At 37.4% G+C, this 21,203-nt stretch overlaps 1 protein-coding gene across 1 annotated transcript; it reads right to left on the bottom strand.

The window, feature by feature from the left end:
- Positions 1-2,937: 2,937 nt before the first annotated feature.
- Positions 2,938-20,164, bottom strand: pcp4a (Purkinje cell protein 4a). The gene is made up of 3 exons (XM_079860587.1): positions 20,016-20,164; positions 5,280-5,328; positions 2,938-3,584 (listed from the first exon to the last, which is right to left on the bottom strand). Exons 1-3 carry the CDS (start codon positions 20,022-20,024, stop codon positions 3,451-3,453), a joined length of 192 nt encoding a protein of 63 aa, XP_079716713.1. The 5' UTR covers positions 20,025-20,164; the 3' UTR covers positions 2,938-3,450.
- Between the last annotated feature and the right edge of the window lie 1,039 nt (positions 20,165-21,203).

The following is a 21,203-nucleotide window of genomic DNA, read 5'->3' as shown; positions in this document are numbered from 1 at the left end:
TTCTCTATTTTAAGTGAGTGCGAATCACTTTCACAGATCAATAAACCAAGATTGGGATCCAATGTATTCATCACACAATGGCTGTGTCCGAAACAGAAGTAGCTGCCTCATTACCCAATCGATGACTTAACAGATAGCATTTTGAATGAAGGTACCGCCCGAGGAACTTGTTTCAGATTAGCTTCTAAGAGATCACCAAGCATATACAGTGCTATGCATAAGTTTAGACACCCATGCTAAAGTTGACTAAAAAGAGGAATAAAAAATCTTCTTTTGGAAATTGAACTTAATGCCTTAATTAAAAAAATTAGGAAAAATCCAACCTTTAAGGACACCAATTTTCTTTGTGAATGAATAGTGTATCGTAAATAAATAAATGTTCTTCCTTAAAATACAGGGTGCATAAGTTTGGACACCCCTATGTTAAATTCCCATAGAGGCAGGCAGATTTTTATTTTTAAAGATCAGTTACTTCATGGATCCAGGATACTATGCATCCTGATAAAGTTCCCTTGGCCTTTGGAATTAAAATAGCCCCACATCATCACATAGCCTTCACCATACCTAGAGATTGGCATGGTTTTATTTCAGTTAGCCTAATAGCTAGTTTGATTTGCATTGAGAGATGATCTTATGGAAAGTACTCCATGCCATTCTCTAGGTATGGTGAAGGCTATGTGATGATGTGGGGCTATTTTAATTCCAAAGGCCAAGGGAACTTTATCAGGATGCATAGTATCCTGGATCCATGAAGTAACTTATCTTTAAAAATAAAAATCTGCCTGCCTCTATGGGAATTTAACATAGGGGTGTCCAAACTTATGCACCCTGTATTTTAAGGAAGAACATTTATTTATTTACGATACACTATTCATTCACAAAGAAAATTGGTGTCCTTAAAGGTTGGATTTTTCCTAATTTTTTTAATTAAGGCATTAAGTTCAATTTCCAAAAGATGATTTTTTATTCCTCTTTTTAGTCAACTTTAGCATGGGTGTCTAAACTTATGCATAGCACTGTATATAATCGCCAGAAGAGACAGGAGACCGAATCACACTATCCATGTCTATTTTTTTTTTTTTTGTTCGGACTAAGAATGGAAATCATAAAGAATTTAGCAATTTCCTGAGTTTTCACTAAATATGACTTAGAACTAGACAATGTCCTAAGTGTCCTAAACTGAGTCGTACTAAGACGTACTGATTCAAAAATGGCTGAAATGCTACGTACTTGAATCATCGAATATTTTAGGATCTATTCATTCAGAACCGTCTGAAAGAACCGATTCAACAGGACAAATCAGACTTTCCAAAGCTACATGAGAGAGAGAACTAAGTCATGATGTCTGATAATTTTGACTTTTTATCAATTTTGATTTAGTATGTCATAATTGACTTTGCCATTATTTTCACTTTGAATGTATGGTAGATTTTCCCTAAACCTAACTACTTTCCTGGAACCTAATTACCTGGGGCGTCTCCAATCGACACCCAAGCGTCTACGGTCGACACTTTATAAATATATCTGGGGCGTCTACAATCGACACCCAATAATCTTTATACTCTAGCTCTTGCGTCTACAGTCGACAACTGGCTTCGAGTTCCTTATCCTAACTTGTTCCCCTAACTAACTTGTTCCCCTAACTAACTTGCTTCCCTAACTAACTTGCTTCGCAGCAATAATAAACAGACAGACTTCAGCAAATGTCCTTCAAATGATTTAATCCCGGCCGGGAGAGATCCAGAGCAGTTCTCAGAGAATCTCCCCCAAGTAGCAGCACGGCCGGAGGATCTCAGACAAATTTCAGAGAGAATCCCACCCAAAAGGAAGAATACATCAGGTTTTATAGGACAAATACAAACACAACAAATAAGATCATTGTCACTAACTCATGACTTAACTCACGCCACCTTCTATCAATATGATTGGTTGAATCGGTAAAAGCAAGCCCCCATCTTTTTACTCTCTGTTACTGATTACTCAGTATATCATGACATAATACAGACAGTATATTTTTGATTTTGTCATGGTCAGCACTTGAGAATTTTCCATAACACAAACAGAGAAAGAACAGAACGTTTTGGTACGTTATGTTGCAGAGTATTAGAATTGTTAGGCCTAAAAAGGGAAGTAAGGTTTAGATGTTAGAATTTTTAGAATCATGGTTAGTATAAAAGATTTACTATCGTATCTATTAAGAATTCATCACAAATGTCAACATTTCTATTTAGTAAGCCATAATTATGACATAGAATGCAGTGTTAGGCTAAGTTACTTTTAAAAGTAACGTGTTACAATGTTGCTTTACTCTCTAAAAAAGTAACTAATTCCGTTAATTTTCTTACTTGGGCTAGGTTATCTCGCTAGTTTTTTAATAACAAAAAACAAAAGTATTTAACTATTTTTGGTGAGTGTAAAGACCCTTTCACACCAAAAGGGAGGCTGAATGAAATGCAAATCCACACCTGTACAGTAGAGGGCAATAAATAGGAAAACAACTTGTGTTACTTACTTGAAAAAGTAACTCAAATATTTTGTTGTAAGTTTTAAAAGTAATGCGTTACTCGTTACTTTAAAAATTAATCTGATAATATAACTCAAGTTAACTGTATGTCATTATTATGATTTACCAAAGCATGATATTTTTCTTATGTGGCAGAAATAAGCTTCCATATAATCATCAGTGAAACTGAATGCGTCAAATGTTACCAGCCAGTGAGCATTTTGCGCTAATTGTTGGAAAACGTTGTTTGTTACAGTCAGTGTTGAAAGAAAACATAAAGGGTATTAATAATATGTTGAAATAATCAATCAATCAATCTTTGAAGTAATTCTAATATTTATTCAGTTCACATATGATTATTTCCTACTGTTTGGTGTCACAAATATTACAACACTGTTTGTTGACAAAACATTGACTTGGTTAAGATGATAATGACACATCACAAACACAATCAGTTCAACTATGCAAACAAAAAAACAACAACAGAGGTGAAAGATTGAATAAGGCTGTTTGAATCTTAATCATTTTAGTTTTTAGATGCCGTACAGGATGTTTTCCTTGAGCAACATTCTTCATCATTTGGCATTAAATACCTGTGGTTTCTGGTCTTACACACAGGGAAAACTATCGCACAAGTGCTTAACACTTTAAGATGGATGTTTTCAAACACCTTGACAAGTAATATTTATCAAAAAATAACAAAAGTATTTTAAAAGGAAAGAGAATTTTATTTAAAAAAATCTATGTACTGGGGGAAACAATATATCACATTTTATTCCTGACAGATGACGGCTAAAGGCAAATTGCCTCTTCACCTCTCATCTGCCCCCACCCCAATCAACCCATAACCCCCACAAGAGAACAGTGCCGTTTATCTGACATGCAACTCCCTCCCCTAATGTGGCGTTGGGCCCGCGCGAGGCCAGGGACGCCCTGCATGGGCCTGATTATGATTTCACCGTCTGCTTCTTCTTCTGGAACTTTCTAAACTGCGATTGGATGGCGACGGCAGCCTTCTCCGTCTCGGGGGCGCCCATGTCGATGTCAATGTCCTCAGCGGGGACGTCCTTCTTGGACGGGTCTGTGGAAACGAAACATTGTGTATTCATATATAGAACCTTTAAGGGCTTCCTATTATGGGATCATTTTATGAATTTAGTTTTAATTTGTTCACTTAGGTTTAATTCATTTTTACTTTACATTTTATTAAACGGCTCGTAAACTAGAAAATTACTAGAATTACAAACCAGTTAAACATGAAAGAATTTTGAAATAATTTAAGACATTGGCGTATGGATTTCTTTAAAATTGTGTCAAGACCCCTAGGGTTTTATAAAGAACCTCATTGAAACTTTTTTTCTAAGAGTGTATGAAATGAAAAGATTATTAAAGAAATAGTTCATCTAAAAAGGAACTTTCTATCACCATTTACTCACATTGTTCCAAACTCATGATTTTTTATGAGATATTTTAGTAAATAATAACTTTCAAACTTTAATTTGGTAACACTTTATTTTACAGTAACATAGTTACATGTTACTACATGTATTTACTGTTGTTATAAAAGTAAATCATGCATAATTACAAGTAACTAACCCTTTGTACAAGTAAGTACAAGTAACTAACCCTTTGTACAAGTAAGTACTGAGTAATATTAATTAACTACATGTACTTACTATAGAGTTGAGGTTAGGGGTTACACTTTATTTCTCAATTCTGAGAAATAAAGTCGCAATTGGGAGATATAAAGACGCAATTCTGAGCAATAAAGTCGCAATTGCGAGATATAAAGTCAGAATTGCATGATATAAAGTCGCAATTGCATGTTATAAAGTCAGAATTGCATGATATAAAGTCGCAATTGTGTGTTATAAAGTCAGAATTGTGAGATTCAAACTATTCTGAGGTAAAAAATAAAATAAAAAAAGTCCGTCTTTTTTTCCCTTAGAATTGGACTGTATATCTCACAATTGTGAGTTTATATCTCACAATTCTGAGAAAAGATGTCAGAATTGCGAGATATAAACTCGCAATTATGTGTTATAAAGTCAGAATTGCGTGATATAAAGTCGCAATTGCGAGAAAAAAAGTCAGAATTCTGACTTTATAACACGCAATTCTGACTTTATATCTCGCAATTCTGACTTTATATCTCGCAATTCTGACTTTATAACACGCAATTGCGACTTTATTTCACGCAATTCTGACTTTATATTTCACAATTCTGAGAAATAAAGTCAGAATTGCGAGATGTAAACTCGCAATTGTGAGCTAAAAAGTCGCAATTATCTTTTAAAATGTTTTATTTTGTGGCGGAAACAAGCTTCCATAACATTAAGTGTTACGATAGCATTATTAACAATGAAAAACTCTTGTAAAACATTTACTAAAAACATTTTTTTTTAAAGTGTGTTTGTTAGTATTATTTAATAGACCTGAGCTAACATTAACCAACAAAGAACAGTTGTATTTTTGATCAAATAACCCTAACAAAGATTAATAAATATATTAACAAATATATAGCTCAGTTTGTTAGCTAGTGCATTAACAAACGTTGTTAACAAAATATTTAATAAATAAAAATAAAGTAATTTGCTTTAAAACGGCAAGAGGGCAAATGATAACTATTTAATTTTTGCATTCTGTACAACTATTATTTACAATGTGAAAGAGAGAGAAAGAGAAACATATGCAGACTTGCAAAACATTCTGTTAATGATTTTATCCAATGAAATGCACAATTCAAGTACGTATAGAGTAGTGAGTGACACTATACCTTGTCCAGCTGAAGGTTTGATGTTTCCAGCTGATCCGGATTCTTGTCTCTGTAAACAAACAAAAATAGAACTGAGATTAATGTGTGTGGATACCTTAAAAAAAATACTGTATAGCCAAAGAATGATGAGACGGCCATTGAATATGTCAGTTTTCTGTCTCATTAGCTGACCACAATTTAGTCCTTCACATCCTGAATTAATAAGCAGTGAATTTCAAACACTTCAGAAGAGCTTTGATGCTCCGACGCTAAAGCAATCTTCCTCAGCACGAGCATGTGTGTGTGTGTGTGTGTGTGTGCCGCTCGTTTTCTGCTGATGGCATTCTGTATGGGTCTAGTTACAGTGGAAAGCGTGTCATTATATGCAAGAAGGATTATTCCACACACATACACACACTGGCACAATTTAATCATATTAGTCTCTCTCTCTCTTCCTCTGTCTACTTCTACCTCAATCAATCCTCTTGCGTTCAGTTCTATCTTTGTCTTACAGCCTCTGATAAACGTGTAGAATTTGCATAAGAATGTTTGGCAGGGGGAAATCTGTGAGTTCTTCACGTTGCCGGAGTTGCCAAAGCTCCTGATACAAACCGCTCGGTTATTGCTTTGCATTAGAAGAAGTCGTCCTGCTGGATGGTGTGGCGTATAGTTTGTGGCTGTTGTGGGGATGGTGAAGGGCGCTGCTGCATAAATTACAGTCATTTGAAATGTCATACAGCGCAGAGAGTTGAACGCATAGAGCACTCTGTGCTACACTGCACGATAAAGCTTGAGAAATTAAACCGATGCTAAAATGTGAGCCTAAAGTCCCAATAGGGAGGAAAGTTCTGTGAAAAGCAATCAGATATGGGATGCAGGCATTCAGGATGATTAACATGACGTTAGATATTTAATTGTGCATGCTCGGTTTCCCTATTTTTACATTTAGTTTATTTTTGCCATAAAGTTCATTTTTAAAAGCACTAATAATTTAATAACACTGTTAAATATAAACTCTTTAGCCAATCTTTACTAGGAAATTGTTTCTTTTTTACTGCATCTACTAGCAGGTGATTTAACTTGCCATAACACAATCGCAGCCAGTCAGGAAAATGTTGATGTTTAAAGTGCCCCTATTATGTTATTTTAAAAGCTTCTTATTTTGTTTTGGAGGTCAATAGGTTTACATGCATCCAAGGTCAAAAAAACACTTTAATTTTCTCATTGCAGCATCACCTCTTTTCTCACAGTGTCTAAACGGTTTAATAAAGGATTCAGTCTCCACCTTTTCGAGAGTCTACTCCGCTCTGATTGGTCAGACGGCCAAGTCTGTTGTGATTGGTCTACTGCTTACAGTGCGTGTTGGAAACCAAACGTTGAATTTCAGCTTCGGAGGCTTCCTCAGCACTTGTACGCAGTAATACGAACCGTAACGATGGTGCAAGTTTTACCGTGTTTAGTCCTTTTTAAGTGCTTGCAAAGTAGATTAGCTTTTGCAGTGCTAAAAACAGCATTTCCTCTACATGTCGACAACACGAACCAAACTCTTCCAGGCCTGGGCTACAGTGTTTGAGGGCGGGTCGAAATAGACGTTGTTCACAGGCAGCCAATGAAGATCATATGCTGGCATTATGCAAATAAGTATTCCAGCAAGTAAGACTGGAATTACTGATGATTCATTTCAGGCAGTTCAGAATCATTTCTTTCTTTCGGGAGACAATAAATCTTTGAAATTACACGAAAGGTAATATCTGAAAAAGCATATTGGGGGCACTTTAATGTACAGTTATATAGAGAAGGAATTTGGACCAATGAGATATTACTGTGGGCGGAGCTACTCATTGTAACACCACAGAAATAGAAACGAGTCTGACAAAGTGTCCTGTGACCTGTTGGTCATGGCTGGGTTGGAAAAAACATACATTTATATTGAAAAGAGCTTTTTATCACTTTATCGTGATGCACTTGTGATATAAAGGTCAAGAGATAAATGTTTTTCTGGGCATTTATATTCTGCTCGCCTCCAACTCTTTTCATCTTCAACCTCATTGTAGATGCAAACCCACTGTGAGACGCCCATTCCGGTTCTGTTTCTGCTTGGAAAGGGGTGAAATGAGGGAAATCTCCTCACTGCGGTGAAACAGCTCCTGTTTCTAATCCTGTTTATGTGAGGAAACTCTGGAGTGAGGAGTACAGGGAGACATTCTCCGGCAGCATCAATATCAGCACGGTTACATCCCTCTTTCCTGACAGTCTCAAACCACACAGCCTCAGAGCTAATGCCATTAAACTTGGATTATTGAATTGGGCTCCAGGGAGACACAAACAAACGCATTAATTGGAGTAAAGTGTCAGTCAGTTGTGTGGCATGTGAAGATGTTAGTCTGAGCGTGGTCAAATACGGGCGAGAGAGATTTTATTCAACTTATTTAGCTAATCAAATGGACATCTCCCTTTAAGGCCAGTCAGTTAAGCTATTTTAAAGGTTCCTAGTTTTGTTTTGTAGATCTCCTGCAATAGGTTTACATGCATCCAAGGTCAAATTTTTTTTTTTACTTTGTCTCTCTAAACCCCGCCTTTCCGTGAACCATACTCTGCTCTGATTGGTCAGATGGCCCAGTAAGCTGTGATTGGTCTACTGCTTACAGCATGAGCCGAAAACAAAATAAAAGATATGCCTATTACCATATCTCAATTTCAGCTCCGGATCTTCCTCAGCACTTCCTCGGACCTATGCAGGTGATATGCATGGATACAAACAGTAACAGTGTTCGCGTCGTTGTTCGCTGGCAGCCAATGAAGATCATAGGCTTGCATTATGCAAATTTGTTAAAACCTATGTAGATTTGTGCAGGAAGTAAGACTGGAATTACTGACGATTAGTTTCAGGCAGTTCAGAATCGGTTCTTTCTTTTGAGAGATAACTCCATTTATTGTGCACTTTAATTTTTTAAACTCTGCAGACCTTTTACATTCACAAACAGCTATATTACACACTACATGAAAGGAAATATACGAAAAAGCATAATAATCACAGAATTCTACTTCAATTTTAATTGCTTTAGTTAGTTGCCATGGCAACGTTTTCTTTCAATTTACCTTACATTTAATTTTAATAGTTTTAGCTAACAATAACAACACTGGGTTTGATATATTTTAGCAATAATGCAACAATGGTATCATACATTTATTTCAAATTATGCTAATGCGTAAGCAAGTTCTAAAGGCAATCTTGCTGCGGGAGTTAGTTAAAATAAGTTCAACTGTAAAAAAAAAAGTTGTTGCCTTAAATTTTTAAGTACAATCAACTTGGATGTTTAAGTCATTTCAACTTAAATTACATTAAACTGACTACAACTTCTATAAAGAAAATCACTGTCTAGGTTAACTATAGACCCGATATAGTCCGGCTATGATTAACCCACTTCTAGCCAAAATAACCTTGAATTTGGATACATGTCGTTTTTGCCAAAATAACTTGCAGGATGTATGATATTCCATCATGTTTTTAGCCGCTAAATTCTGACTTTCTGAGTTGAACGGAATGCATCTTAACTCCTGCTGTCCGATTTTTTGGACCTTGACAGCAAAACTTTTGTTTCGTTGTTTTTTTTTCTTTGTCTGATCATAGCCTTTAACAACAAGGAAGGAACTCAAATGAACCCTGGATCAAGATGCAGTACTGCCAGGCTCCCCTCTGCAGTCCTACAATACAAACGCCAATTTTAGTCATCCAAAAGAAAAGCAGGGACACAAAATCACGTTAATGAGAGAATGACTGCAGGAAATAATTAGGTAATGCGTAAACACCGGTTCAATTTGGAAGTGGCGAGCAGAGAGGTGCCGTTTTCTCTCTCTCTTTCTCTCTTACTTTCCCTCCGCCATATGCCTCCCCCATATTGTGTGTTCATTATAAACAATGATGAAAATGATCGTAATCATAAACTTCATTAGCTGCAGTGAAGCAAGGATTGGCAATGAAACCCAAGTGTACATCATGGGGCAATTAAAATTTTAAGAGAACAGGATGTTAGCTGCTTCTCCGTGGACAAACATGCTCAGAACCAAAGCGTATGAGGAGAATTACGGCATGCATAAACAAAACAAAAACCTTTTACTTGGCTTTAAATGTCATCAGTAGCAAATAAATCTTATGTCTAGCATGGCTCGGGTGTTGCAAAGCATCCTGGGCTCGCTGGCTCACGCAAATTCACTGCAGAGCCAGGCTTTGCAGTGGATTGAACTTGATGCCACAGAGATGCCCTGAGCTCAGTACACCAGTGCCCTTCAGAGCGGCGCTTGGCACTGCCACCCGATGCCACGACAGCATCCTGCTCCTCACAGTTTGAGCTGCACTGCTGCGACGCTAATGAAGAACCTCATTTATATCAACTCGCTCTGACAGCTGGATTCACTAATTAATAGAAATGCGGTTTAAACCCCATTTACAGGCGATCGTTGAACCGAGCGCTGACAGTTTCCTCCTCAAAGGTGATTTATGGACATTTCCAAAAACCTTTTTCGCAGCTTTTTTCAGAACAACATTGAGTACAAATCATGCAGCTGATAGTTGTGCCTATGCAAATTAAACACCCCATGAAGATTCACACTCATAAAAGCACCAAATTTTACGCCTCTCCCAAATTCCTGCCGTGTTGAACGACTGAAGCATTTAGAAATAAATAAATAAATACTGTATTCTGTCTTTTTATTCAAAGCCATTTGGAGAGCTATTTTTGATTCATTTGGCAGCTCGAGATCTTGGAAAGGCTTCCATGCTGTTCTCAACGTCTATTAAGAATTTAAGGGAGAAACGCACAACTAGGACACAGACGGCTAAAGAGAGGGGGTGGGGGGGGGACTCGGATCCGATGCGTCATATTTGAAGGCTAACAGATGCTCAACTGAATGTAGGAAACAGGCTGGAGGATGGGAGCTCAAACAGTGGCTTTTATTTGAGCGCCTCACCACCAGAAAACACTGCAGGACGTTAACACTGAACTGATGAATGTGTGAAACCACATGCTGGTGAAATGATTATCTCACTGCTGGAACGGTTCGCAACTTATTTTCGGCACAGAAACTTCTTGTATACCAGTATTCCTATTAAATGCGGTCAAAAATATTGAATGAATTGTGTTCAGGATTGACCCTTTTCACATTTCTGGGTCTCTCAGAAGCGGAAGTCGTCATAGTTGGGTACAATTCGATAGCGGTGAGTGAGAGACTACAGTAAATATATTTTTTTGTGTTCCAATTTGCTCAAATAGTAAAATAAAAACTCTACAATAGTGTTTTCACAACTTTCAAAAAGAGTAAAAAAATAGAGAGAGCTTGATAACGGCAGTCGGAAGAGAGAAAGATAGCAATTTTACCTAGAAACTTAAGTAGTTGTGTAATTTGATGCAAAGTTAATATAATACTAAGTATAGTTGTATATAAACACATATTTTATATTTTTATTACAAATGAAAATATAAAATACCTTGCCGGATTTACGATGCTGGTGACCGTTAAAACGCGCCATCAGAGTCCATTGCTAGCCGCTAATTGCTAATGGTTAAATAAGGATGTTTGCCATTTAAACTTCTTATATTTCACAGTATTAGTAATAAAATGTGGTTAAAAAAGGAATGTGTGTAGAATTGCTAATAGCAGTTTCTAATGGCTTACTGCTACTAATTAAATTGGAGTCCTCTAAAAATCTGCTAAGAATAAAAATATTTCTGTTAAACAATATATTATAGTAATGTAACAATGTGACCCCCAGGTAAACATAAATAAAATAATAGTGGAACATTGTACATCTGATATATATTTGGATATTTTGATTAGATGCCCATATATCACTTTTAAAGGCAATTCATTGACTAACTTTCTAAAAGGTCAGTTATTCTTGTGCTGGATCAATTTACATATAGATATGAACGCATATATCTTGGTGTTTCACTCTGGTGACGTTTGAGGGGAATTTATGACTCAACTAAAATATTATGCTGCACAATGCAGAAGGGTTTGTGTGATTTACAATATTATCTCCAGAAATCTCACTAGCGCTGAGGTAACACACTGTTCCAGAAAGCTTAATGAATAAACATTACAATGGGGAAAAGAGAATGAGAACAAGAAATCAGGGAGAAAAAACTAAGAAAACATTGGAAGACATGTGAATAGCTAATCACACTCGAGGAAACCAGTACAAATGACTGACAGCTGCTTTTATTGGCCATCTTGTTACATGTACATCCTGTTTCATAGGCTTACTTCCTTTACCATCATACATGAATTTTGTGATAACGGAATGTATTTTTCCTGCTGAGATAATCCAAGCAAGACTAATGACGGCGAGTGCATGGAGTCCTCATCAAATATTTAGCGACATTAGCGGTGGCAGCAGCCTCTGCCTCCAGGCACCTCCCACCACGCGCCTCCCTTTCCTCGGATAAGAGGAGGACACACTGCAGGGGTATTTCCTTCTGCCCCAACACGTGAATTTTATTAATGAAACTGCTTACAAAGAAACGGCATGTTAATTATATTTGGATTATTATATCAAATATTATCAATAATACTTTACATTATTGTAAATAATTATTTTGCAAAGTAATACCCTGCCAACTTCTGTCAACCTCTAACCTCTGCTTAGTGTGCAAGAAGCAGTGAACACTTTGTAGGGACTGGAACGCAGCTATATACTTGAGCCAGACACGAGAAGTGTGGGGTAAAATCTTCTTCATGGGCTCTTTTAATGGTCTATTTTCTCTCTATCCACATCTAATCCTCCTCTTGCACTAATATGCCTTCTTTCATTCATCCGCTTTTCTATCCTGTTCAGTGACATTTCCCTTTCAGAGCGGCAGCTGGGATTACCGCTCAACCGGTGAGGTCGGGCAGAGCTGGAGTCGGACTCTCTCTGGCAGTTTAGAGGGATTACCGAGGATCCGAGCGGAATCTGTGTGTGTGATGTCGGAATGATTATGGTTTGAGGGGATGGTGAATCACAAACATGACCGTGATAAACAGCAGACACATTACAGTGGACGTAATTCATCACAGAGCGGATGCAGGTGATGCATCAGACATTATAAAGCGGGCGTAGAGGTACAGGGACCATTTCAAGAGTTTTAAAGTGGAACAGATCACATCTGACACTGTACCATATGACATAATGGGAGATATTTATACAGCCTATCACATAAAGGGCCCTAAAGCCAGGTGCACACTATACATTTTTTTGTTTTGCAATGACTGATTAATTGCTTTCGCAATGAATCAAATCTTCTTTTGTGCATAAAACAAGACAATCTGGGGTACAAAAAATTGTAAGGCTTATCAAACATCTAAAAGCCAGTGTAAAAGCAAGTTAAAAGCCAGTGTAATTCTAAAAACATCAGGTCATTGTACAATTTGACTTTTAAGAGCTTTGATCATAAAACTAAGCATTTAAATATCTTATTATGAAATAATATTGGGAGAGTGACCGCTGATATTTGTATACATTTTATGTAAGTAGTCTACTATACTGTTATAAAGAGCTGACCGATTTACATTACAAGCTATCAGAAGCTAATTTTGGCCATTTAAAGGATTAGTTCACCCCAAAATGAAAATTTCCTAATAATTTACTCACCCCAATGCCATCCAAGATATCCATGTCTTTCTTTCCTCAGTGGGAGAGAAATTATGTTTTTTGAGGAAAACATTTCTGGATTTTTCTTCTAACAATGGACTTCATTGGTTACCATCATTTTTAAGTCCAAATCAATGCAGTTTCAAAAGTCTTTGAAGTGTTTAAATGGGCTGTACGCGATCACAGCTGAAGAAGAGGTTGTTATCTAGCGAAACGATAGGTCATTTTCCCAAAAAAAATTATAATTCATAGACTTTTTACTTTCAATAGTTCGGATTGAGCTGATCAACAAATGGACAGGGAACTACGTCATCACATTGAAAGGTCACGCCGGCGCCGGCAATACTATTTTAACTACTATTCATATTCATCAGAATGTTATTCATATACTATTCATATTCATATTCACTGAATACTATTACTATATATAATAGCAAACAATACTATTTGAACTATCCTCCTACGTATGGTCGCATTGTAAACAGTGCTTCCGCCGGCGCCGGCGTGACCTTTCAACGTGATGGCGTAATTCCCTGTCCGTTTGTTGATCAGCTCAATCCGAACTATTGAAGTTAAAAAGTATATAAATTAATGACCTATCGTTTCGCTAGATAACAACCTCTTCTTCAGCTGTGATCGCGTACAGCCCATTTAAACACTTCAAAGACTTTTGAAACTGGATTGATTTGGACTTAAAAATGATGGAAACCAATGAAGTCCATTGTTAGAAGAAAAATCCAGAAATGTTTTCCTCAAAAAACATAATTTTTCTCCCACTGAGGAAAGAAAGACATGGATATCTTGGATGGCATTGGGGTGAGTAAATTATTAGGAAATTTTCATTTTGGGGTGAACTAATCCTTTAAATATCAGCAACTGCACAAAATTAAATATTTTTGCGCTCCATATTTTCCTATATCATACTATATGAACCATAAAAGCCTGATGTATCAAATATGATACTCAAGAAAAAACACAGTGACTTTACAGTATTAATATGCAATTTTGCTTCTCAAGAAATGTTTTTTAAATATGTTTCAGTCATTAGCGTCATTGTTTATAACAAAAGGCGCTGTCGACTGGTAAATGTTACAGCGCCTCAGGTGATTGAGTTGTTTTTTAGGTGATTGGCTTAAGAACTAGTCGATTTGTCTTCTGGTGTCAGCAACTAGATAAAATTTGCATGTGACCGTCTGTCTCAGAAATGCTGTATGGCCATCTTTGTCCATCAGTGTTCTCTAAGGATGGATGTAATTCACTTATAGACACCTTTAATCTGCAGATTGAGGGATCAAAAAGGTGAGACATACACAGTCAGCCAACCATCCTTTCTTTTGCTGCTATTTCAACGCTGCCGCTTTCCATGAATCAATATCAAACCCTTCAGACTCCAAGCCTCTTCTGAGGAGAGAGCGTTACAAATCCCTTTCTGCCGATAATGGCTCCAGGTTCTGACAGGCGGTTCAATACTGTGTACACATTGCTGATACATCAGGGAAACAAGCGCAGTGCTGAGTTGCAGGAGACTTCTGCAGGAGAGTTTGCTGTTGAGTCTGCTCAGGGCAACTGACCAAGGAAATAAACCGTAAATCTGCTCCCGCGCAATGCGGGATCCGAGGTCCAGTGCCGCGCCGTCAGATGTTTAATGCGGCGAGAGGAGGATGAAGACATAAACGAGCAGAAGGAAAAGAACTGTGTGCCCCGGACCGCCATGTGCAGCGCGTTTGGGGGGAGGCGTTGTTTACGCGTGTTCAGTCTGGTTCCCCCATGCACACAGTCGAGCGCGCATTTCCTCTTTATCCGCGTGGAAGATGCAGAAGCGCTGGGCCGTTATGTATAAAAATCAATTGTCAGGCCTGATTACATCCAGTGTTTGCACCTCGAGGGCCATAAGTTGCTTTTGATCTCCATCAACCTCATAGCTGTGTTCACCACAGCACATGGAGCTGCTCAGTTCAGATGTAGCTCCAAATAGATCAAGCGCATTGGTTTTACAAGGGTAACCAAGATATTTTGCGTATGGTAACCCTCAATCTGCAAAAAGTTTTGCAGCATTATTTTGAGCCCTGCAGCAACTCTACCGCTAATGCTATGGCAGAAAATGCAAATGATGAGATTGCACTATCAAAATCACCTTTCACTTTGACGAATGAGCACCATTTTACTCTTTTGCCATCAACGACAGACTGCAGATATAAGCAACATGGCCGTCATTGGCACAAAGGCTTGATACTGATACTGAATACTGATGTAATACTGCTGTAAATTAAGTCTGAAGAATGAATTAGTCTCAACTCTAGTGCATTGAGTATAACATAAAACACAAGTTGCAGATTGAAAAAAAAAAAAAAAAAATTTTTATTGGTTAGCAAATCAACAAATCAATTTATAAAAATATATACACCAAGTTCTGTCATGAAACTCGAGATGGCGCAGGCCGATGGGTCCTTAATGCAACCTGCTGACAATTACATGTTAAATATGCGGCACTAGCTGATTGGTTCCTGTTACATCTGCAGCCAATGAGCTTGGTGCTCAACATTTAAGTAGTTGGTCAGTGTTTGCTGTAGTAGTTTTCGGTGTGCTTTCAAAGTTCCTCTGAAACCCTCCACCTTCCCCAGCTCCACCTGTATCGATCTGCTATGGGTAATTTCATATAAGCTATGAAATTGTGCAGCAGCAGGATGTCTTACTTGCTCACAGCACCATGTCTGTGAATGTATTGGCAGTAGCAAGTCTCTGTCTATACTTGCTCAGCAGCAGCAGCGTAGCAGATCTATTCCGCCAAGACCAAATATATTAACATTGTCATATCCATTACCATGCTAAACTCTTCTGAGAGTTGCTGTGATAGAAATATATTATATTATAGACTATTTATATAGTCATTATGACCTGCTTAAAATATATCAAGATTATTTTTTAGAAATAAACAGTTTTATTATTTAGCAAATGTATCAAACGTATCTTTTATTTACATTTTTGTCCATATATATTGCTTACAAATAAACATTTTAAAAATCTTTAAATATAATTACCTTTAAATATGCTGAGATATATTGTTTTAAAATTGCGCACAGCTTGCCAAAAAAATGCTACTCATTTAGCCTGAAAATGAGAAAACTACATTTCCCATGATTCTCAGTGGCAGATTCCTCTTTAGCACTAAAAATGCTTTAAGTCTTTGTAAATTGAAACAACAGAAGAAGAAAAAAAAATATGATACTGCTCAAAAATCACTTGAGTGCTCTCCACACTGCAATTACGACTTCCAGACTCGCATGCAAGAACTTCCCAAGAGCACTTGAAGCCGGCCTTTATTCCAGATGTCAGAAGACGACCCCTATTATGGTCCAGATACAAATCCATCCTGTGTTACATAATCCTACACAGCAACAAAAGTCATCTACAAATCCGCTTAATATCTCTGTGTGGACAGCGTTTCAATCTCTGGTCTGCCCTACAAATCTGGACCTTTTGGATTTAGTATGGTCTCATTCTGTAGCTTTGTAATGTACAAATTTGCTTACCAATGGACAGCAGTAGCTTTTCTGGGAATAATGGGAAGGAAAAGAGGAAAAAGTCATTTCTCCACTCTCAAATGTTGGAAAGACCAATAAATCCATTCTGCCATCAGTTGAGGCCACCACAGATTGAGCCTGATCTCTTTGTCTGAACTCATCACTCTGTGTTGTGTATTTTCAGGGGATATATATTAAATCCCTGTTTAAACAGAATGAATCAGATACCTAATCAGGTAAATGTGTCAGAGAGCCCATTACAGGCATAAGAGATTACACTCGAAAACATATCAAATCCTAATGATGACGCTCCCGCTCTAATTCAGGCAGATTCTTGCAAACAGGACAGCTGTTGTGTTTTGCGATCTAATTTTTCTATATTTTTTACTCGCCCTCATGTAATTTAAAAGCTGAATTACTTTGTTTCTGTCCTTGAAATTGGGAATATCAAACCCCAAAATGAGACAGTAAATATATTGCAAAAGTGGTTCATGTGATTCGTGCAACTGAAACTCAAGCTGCTTTTCACTGAAATTTTACAATCTAATGGTAAACAATTCAAGGTGGTTTGATGTACCAATATAAAATTAAACGTAATGTATGCAAACACTAGATATATATACCCAAGAGATAAGATGATCATGTTTCCATTTTATATACAGGTATACATATATATATTTGTGTGTGTGTGTGTGTGTGTGTGTGTGTGTGTGTGTGTGTGTGTGTGTGTGTGTGTGTGTGTGTGTGTATGTGTGTGTGTGTGTGTGTGTATATACAGTATGAATATATATATATATATATATATATATATATATATATATATATATATATATATTAGTCAAATCGATGTAAAATTTGCTGTCAAATCGTTTAATCGCATCTAAAATAAAAAATTGTGTTCATATAATACGTGCGTATATATATTTATAATATATTATATCTATGTGTGTTGGTACACACATCATTTATGTATGCATTTATATATATGTTTGTGTGTATATGTATATTTATACACACACACACACACACATATATATATATATATATATATATATATATATATATATATATATATATATATATATAAATATAATATATATACGCATGTAGATTATATAAACAAATTATTTTTTTATGTTAGATGTGATTAATCGATTTGATAGCACTAATATAACTATTCCTCCTTTTAGACATTCTGGAATTCCTGCAGTCTTCCTGTGCATGTAAACAACAAACTTAGTAAAAGACCTTGAAAATCTTTAATTTGGCTCTTCAGTGAGAAAAAAGTACTGCTGGAACTGCTAAAGGGAAGATCTTAAATAATTCAGGACTGTTGTATGAAGTCCATCCATACTCCACAAGCACCTAGTCCCAGCTTGTGTTGCTCTATCCAGCATTTCTGGGTTCCATGTGCTCCCTCTGTTCATTTAACTGACAAATATGCTTGAATGGGCCAACAGATTGATTAAAAGATGCGCAGTGCAGCACAAGCCTGATTAAGCTCTTTTAGCAAATACTACATTAAAGCATGTTTTTAAACGAGACCAGAATAATCATTTATATAACATTCCCTGATCCTGCTGTGCGTGAAGCGGCTCCTCATCGGCTCCTCATCGGCTGTTGCTGCTGCAGTGGGTCAGCACGCTCTATGCGCACACACACGCACGCGCTCAGTATCAAAGACAAGACGCGCGGCCGCTTCGGGGATTTCGAGTGCGCGCAAGGCAGTATAGTGTGCTGCGTCCGAACACTGATAAATGCTGCCTTTAGAGGACGCATTCCAAGGTCGAAAGGCACATCCGAATACAATGTTAGTTTAAATTCCTTTCTCCTGAGATACCTTCATCTGATCGATTTTTGAAGGCAGCATAGATGTATCCTTCGCTGCCTTTCATATCCCACAATCCTGTGCTTTCCATTCTGTGACAGAGCTAGAAAAATAAAGATGGCGTCTGAAAGTTGCGGCTGGTCGTCAGTTTGTGTGTTAATGTAGGCTAGGCTACATTTTTGATCAACGTTTTTCACTTATGATGTCATTTCTAGCAAGAAATTACTATTTTAGTCATTAAATATTCACTTGGTTTTCACCAAAGCTCGCTCTAATTTGCTGTAGATCATTAAACCGTTACGCTGCCTCAGAAGTCTGTCTGAAATCAGTGCGCAAACACTGCCTGCAAAGTCATTGCCAGATAGGGCAGTGAGACAAGAAGTCACTGCCTAAGTTTTCGGACTGCAATTTGCGTCATCACGTGGTCCCTGTATATTACATGTTCTAATAAACGTTCTAGTAAAGTCACATATAAGGTATATAGGCCTATTTCTGTTTATTACCATTATTGCAACTACGATTCAAGCAGCTCATAAAAACAAGAAAGCATTTAAGACCTAAATAGCCAAATTTAGTAGCCTAAGAATACCGAAATGTTTTTGTTTGTTTTTTTGTCTAGCCTATTGTTTTAGACGTTTTAATAAAATGTTTTACTCTGTTTATAAAACTGTCATAGGCTCATCTATTTTTATTTGTTAACATTACCGCTTTTTTGTCTCATTGGTTCAATGATTTGTTGAGTTCCGTGAATCACGGATCTTTGTGAATAGGTTATAACATGTCAAACTATTTTCTGTTGTCAATGGCGATACCTATTTATAGGCCTAATTACAGGAGATATGCTAATTATGGGGATTATAATCGGACAAGTTCAAAAGAGTTAGTGAGTTGTTAACCCAGATCATTATGAGTCGGACATGTCCACAAGAAATGGTTTTCGGTTAAATGAATCAGCGTTGATTGTTGATTCAAGAAGGATTCAGGTCATTTTGTGAACGAATCATTTAGACCTGTTTTGTAAACTAACGTTACTTACATTTATTAAAAAGACCGAACGAATCCTGCATATACTACTGCGTGTTTAAGTTTAGACTCAATTAGTTTTTAATTCAGCCATAATTCAAAGATAAATCCTGAAAACAGGTGCCCAAAAACGAGTCAGGTGTAGGCTAGGCGAAAAACGTGTAAAAACGTTGAACAATTCGAGGTGGCTCGATCCACTGTAAGTAAAAACTGCAAGAATTCGATTTTTCACCAAACTGTAGCCTAGGCTATATATCTTATGCAAACATTATCGACAACTAAATTCGAATTAAAAATCATGAGAGCAAATTTACAAGTAGCTTATCATCCATAAACCATCTCCGTGTCATCCTAGGTTAGGGTTGAGGTTTAACTGACAGCTGTCATTTGTTGCATCATTAATCATCGCGTGGACAATGCTGATTCGACAATCTGCCAGCGCGCGCAGATGCAACAAAAAAAATATTCACAATCCGTCGCGCTCTTCTGAGCTACTAAACATGGTGTTTTGATAAATGGATTGCATTTCAGTTTTTCAAACGGTTTTGCTGGTTTAGTGAAGAAAAATGCGCTCAAACTCAGCAAACAGGAAAATATCTGACTGCAATCAACGCAAGTTCAAGGCATTGTCTCAATGTGGTATTTTCAGTTCTCTTTAGCACCGAAAGAGAATTTCCTCCTGGGGAACCCCCGATAGCTCGTTACAGTAGAGTGGTGCATCGTGCATGGAGGGTTATAGTATGAGGAAAGCTCACCTCACTCATGCTGGATGATAAGTGTGATGATGAAGGGTGGATTCGGCAGAAGAGCAGCAGTGATGCAGTCCTTCAGTCCGCGCGCTGCGTGGGTTTGTGCGCGCTGGAGTTTTATACTTGGAGCTCCAACTCCCTTTCATGTCATCACGTTTGCACTAAACCAATGGAAAGCTGCCGGTGTCAACGCTTCTGATGTCACCACTTTAATCTCGCGAATAATCACTGAAGCGCACCATTGCTGCCTTTAGGGTTCCTATAGAAATGGGAATATATAGTCAACATATTTCAATGCATGCACTTACGACCATGTGTGTACACATTTCAATGCATTAAACGTATTGGTTATTTCGTATATCAACATATTTCGCATCAGCTAGATACTTGAATGCACTAAAAGTGCTCAATTCTTTGCATCTTGATGAAATAAAGGAATATAGCCTATATAACATAAAAAAGACGTGTTTGATGCATTGAATGAATGCACTTACAACTGTGTGCATGTGGTTCAGGTTTTGCCTTCACTGTTAAGACCAAATTAGGATAATAAAACCTGAAATCTTTGAGGTGAGCTGGCAACAGTCTCCACAAGGTAAAACAGCTTATCTTAATGAAAATGCAAAAGGTTTGTGCAAACAATTTAAATAATTTGGAAACGACCAAGCGAGCATTATGTTTTCAGTATGCATTACAGTTTGAAATGAGATGGTTTTAATGTATTCCCTCCACAATCTAACAGCAAATGTGCTTTGTGCACCTTAGTGCAGACACGGCATCTCGCTCGTAGAGAGTCAGCATGAGCATGCAGCCCTCAACTCACTGATTCAGATGAACACTAGTGCAAAAGCTTCACTGCAGCAGTGGATCTTGGCATAAATGAAGTTTGGATCAATGTAATCTTGAGACTGAAGCAGGGAGTCGCCTTATCAGCAAAAGACCTAGTCATGGCCCTGATGAGGACCACAGTCCTTTATAAGAGGATATATTGTTAATAACATATGCATTTGTTGTGCATGTGGAGGCAGTTTTATCCTCCATTGCTGCATGTGAGCTTGGGGAGAATTCCTGTTTTCATTCTGCCACCCACAACCTAACACAATTTCAAACCGTTTTGAGGCTTGGTGCATCAGATTTGCATATGGTCTTTATAATCGTCGAGCAGCAAGTTTGGTTATTATCACAGATGTTATC

The sequence above is a fragment of the Squalius cephalus genome, assembly GCF_949319135.1.
Source record: "Squalius cephalus genome assembly, chromosome: 24".
In the NCBI taxonomy this organism is placed as follows: domain Eukaryota; kingdom Metazoa; phylum Chordata; class Actinopteri; order Cypriniformes; family Leuciscidae; genus Squalius; species Squalius cephalus.
The sequence above is the reverse complement of the archived record's forward strand: the minus strand, read 5'-3'. Positions and strand labels throughout refer to the sequence as shown.

What these genes read in the sequence shown, in the direction of transcription:
- pcp4a (XM_079860587.1), bottom strand. An exon ending in CAAACCTTCAGCTGGACAAG is followed by an intron (nt 3,585 to 5,279) that starts GTATAGTGTCAC and finishes TCGTTTCCACAG; the next exon opens with ACCCGTCCAAGAAGGACGTC.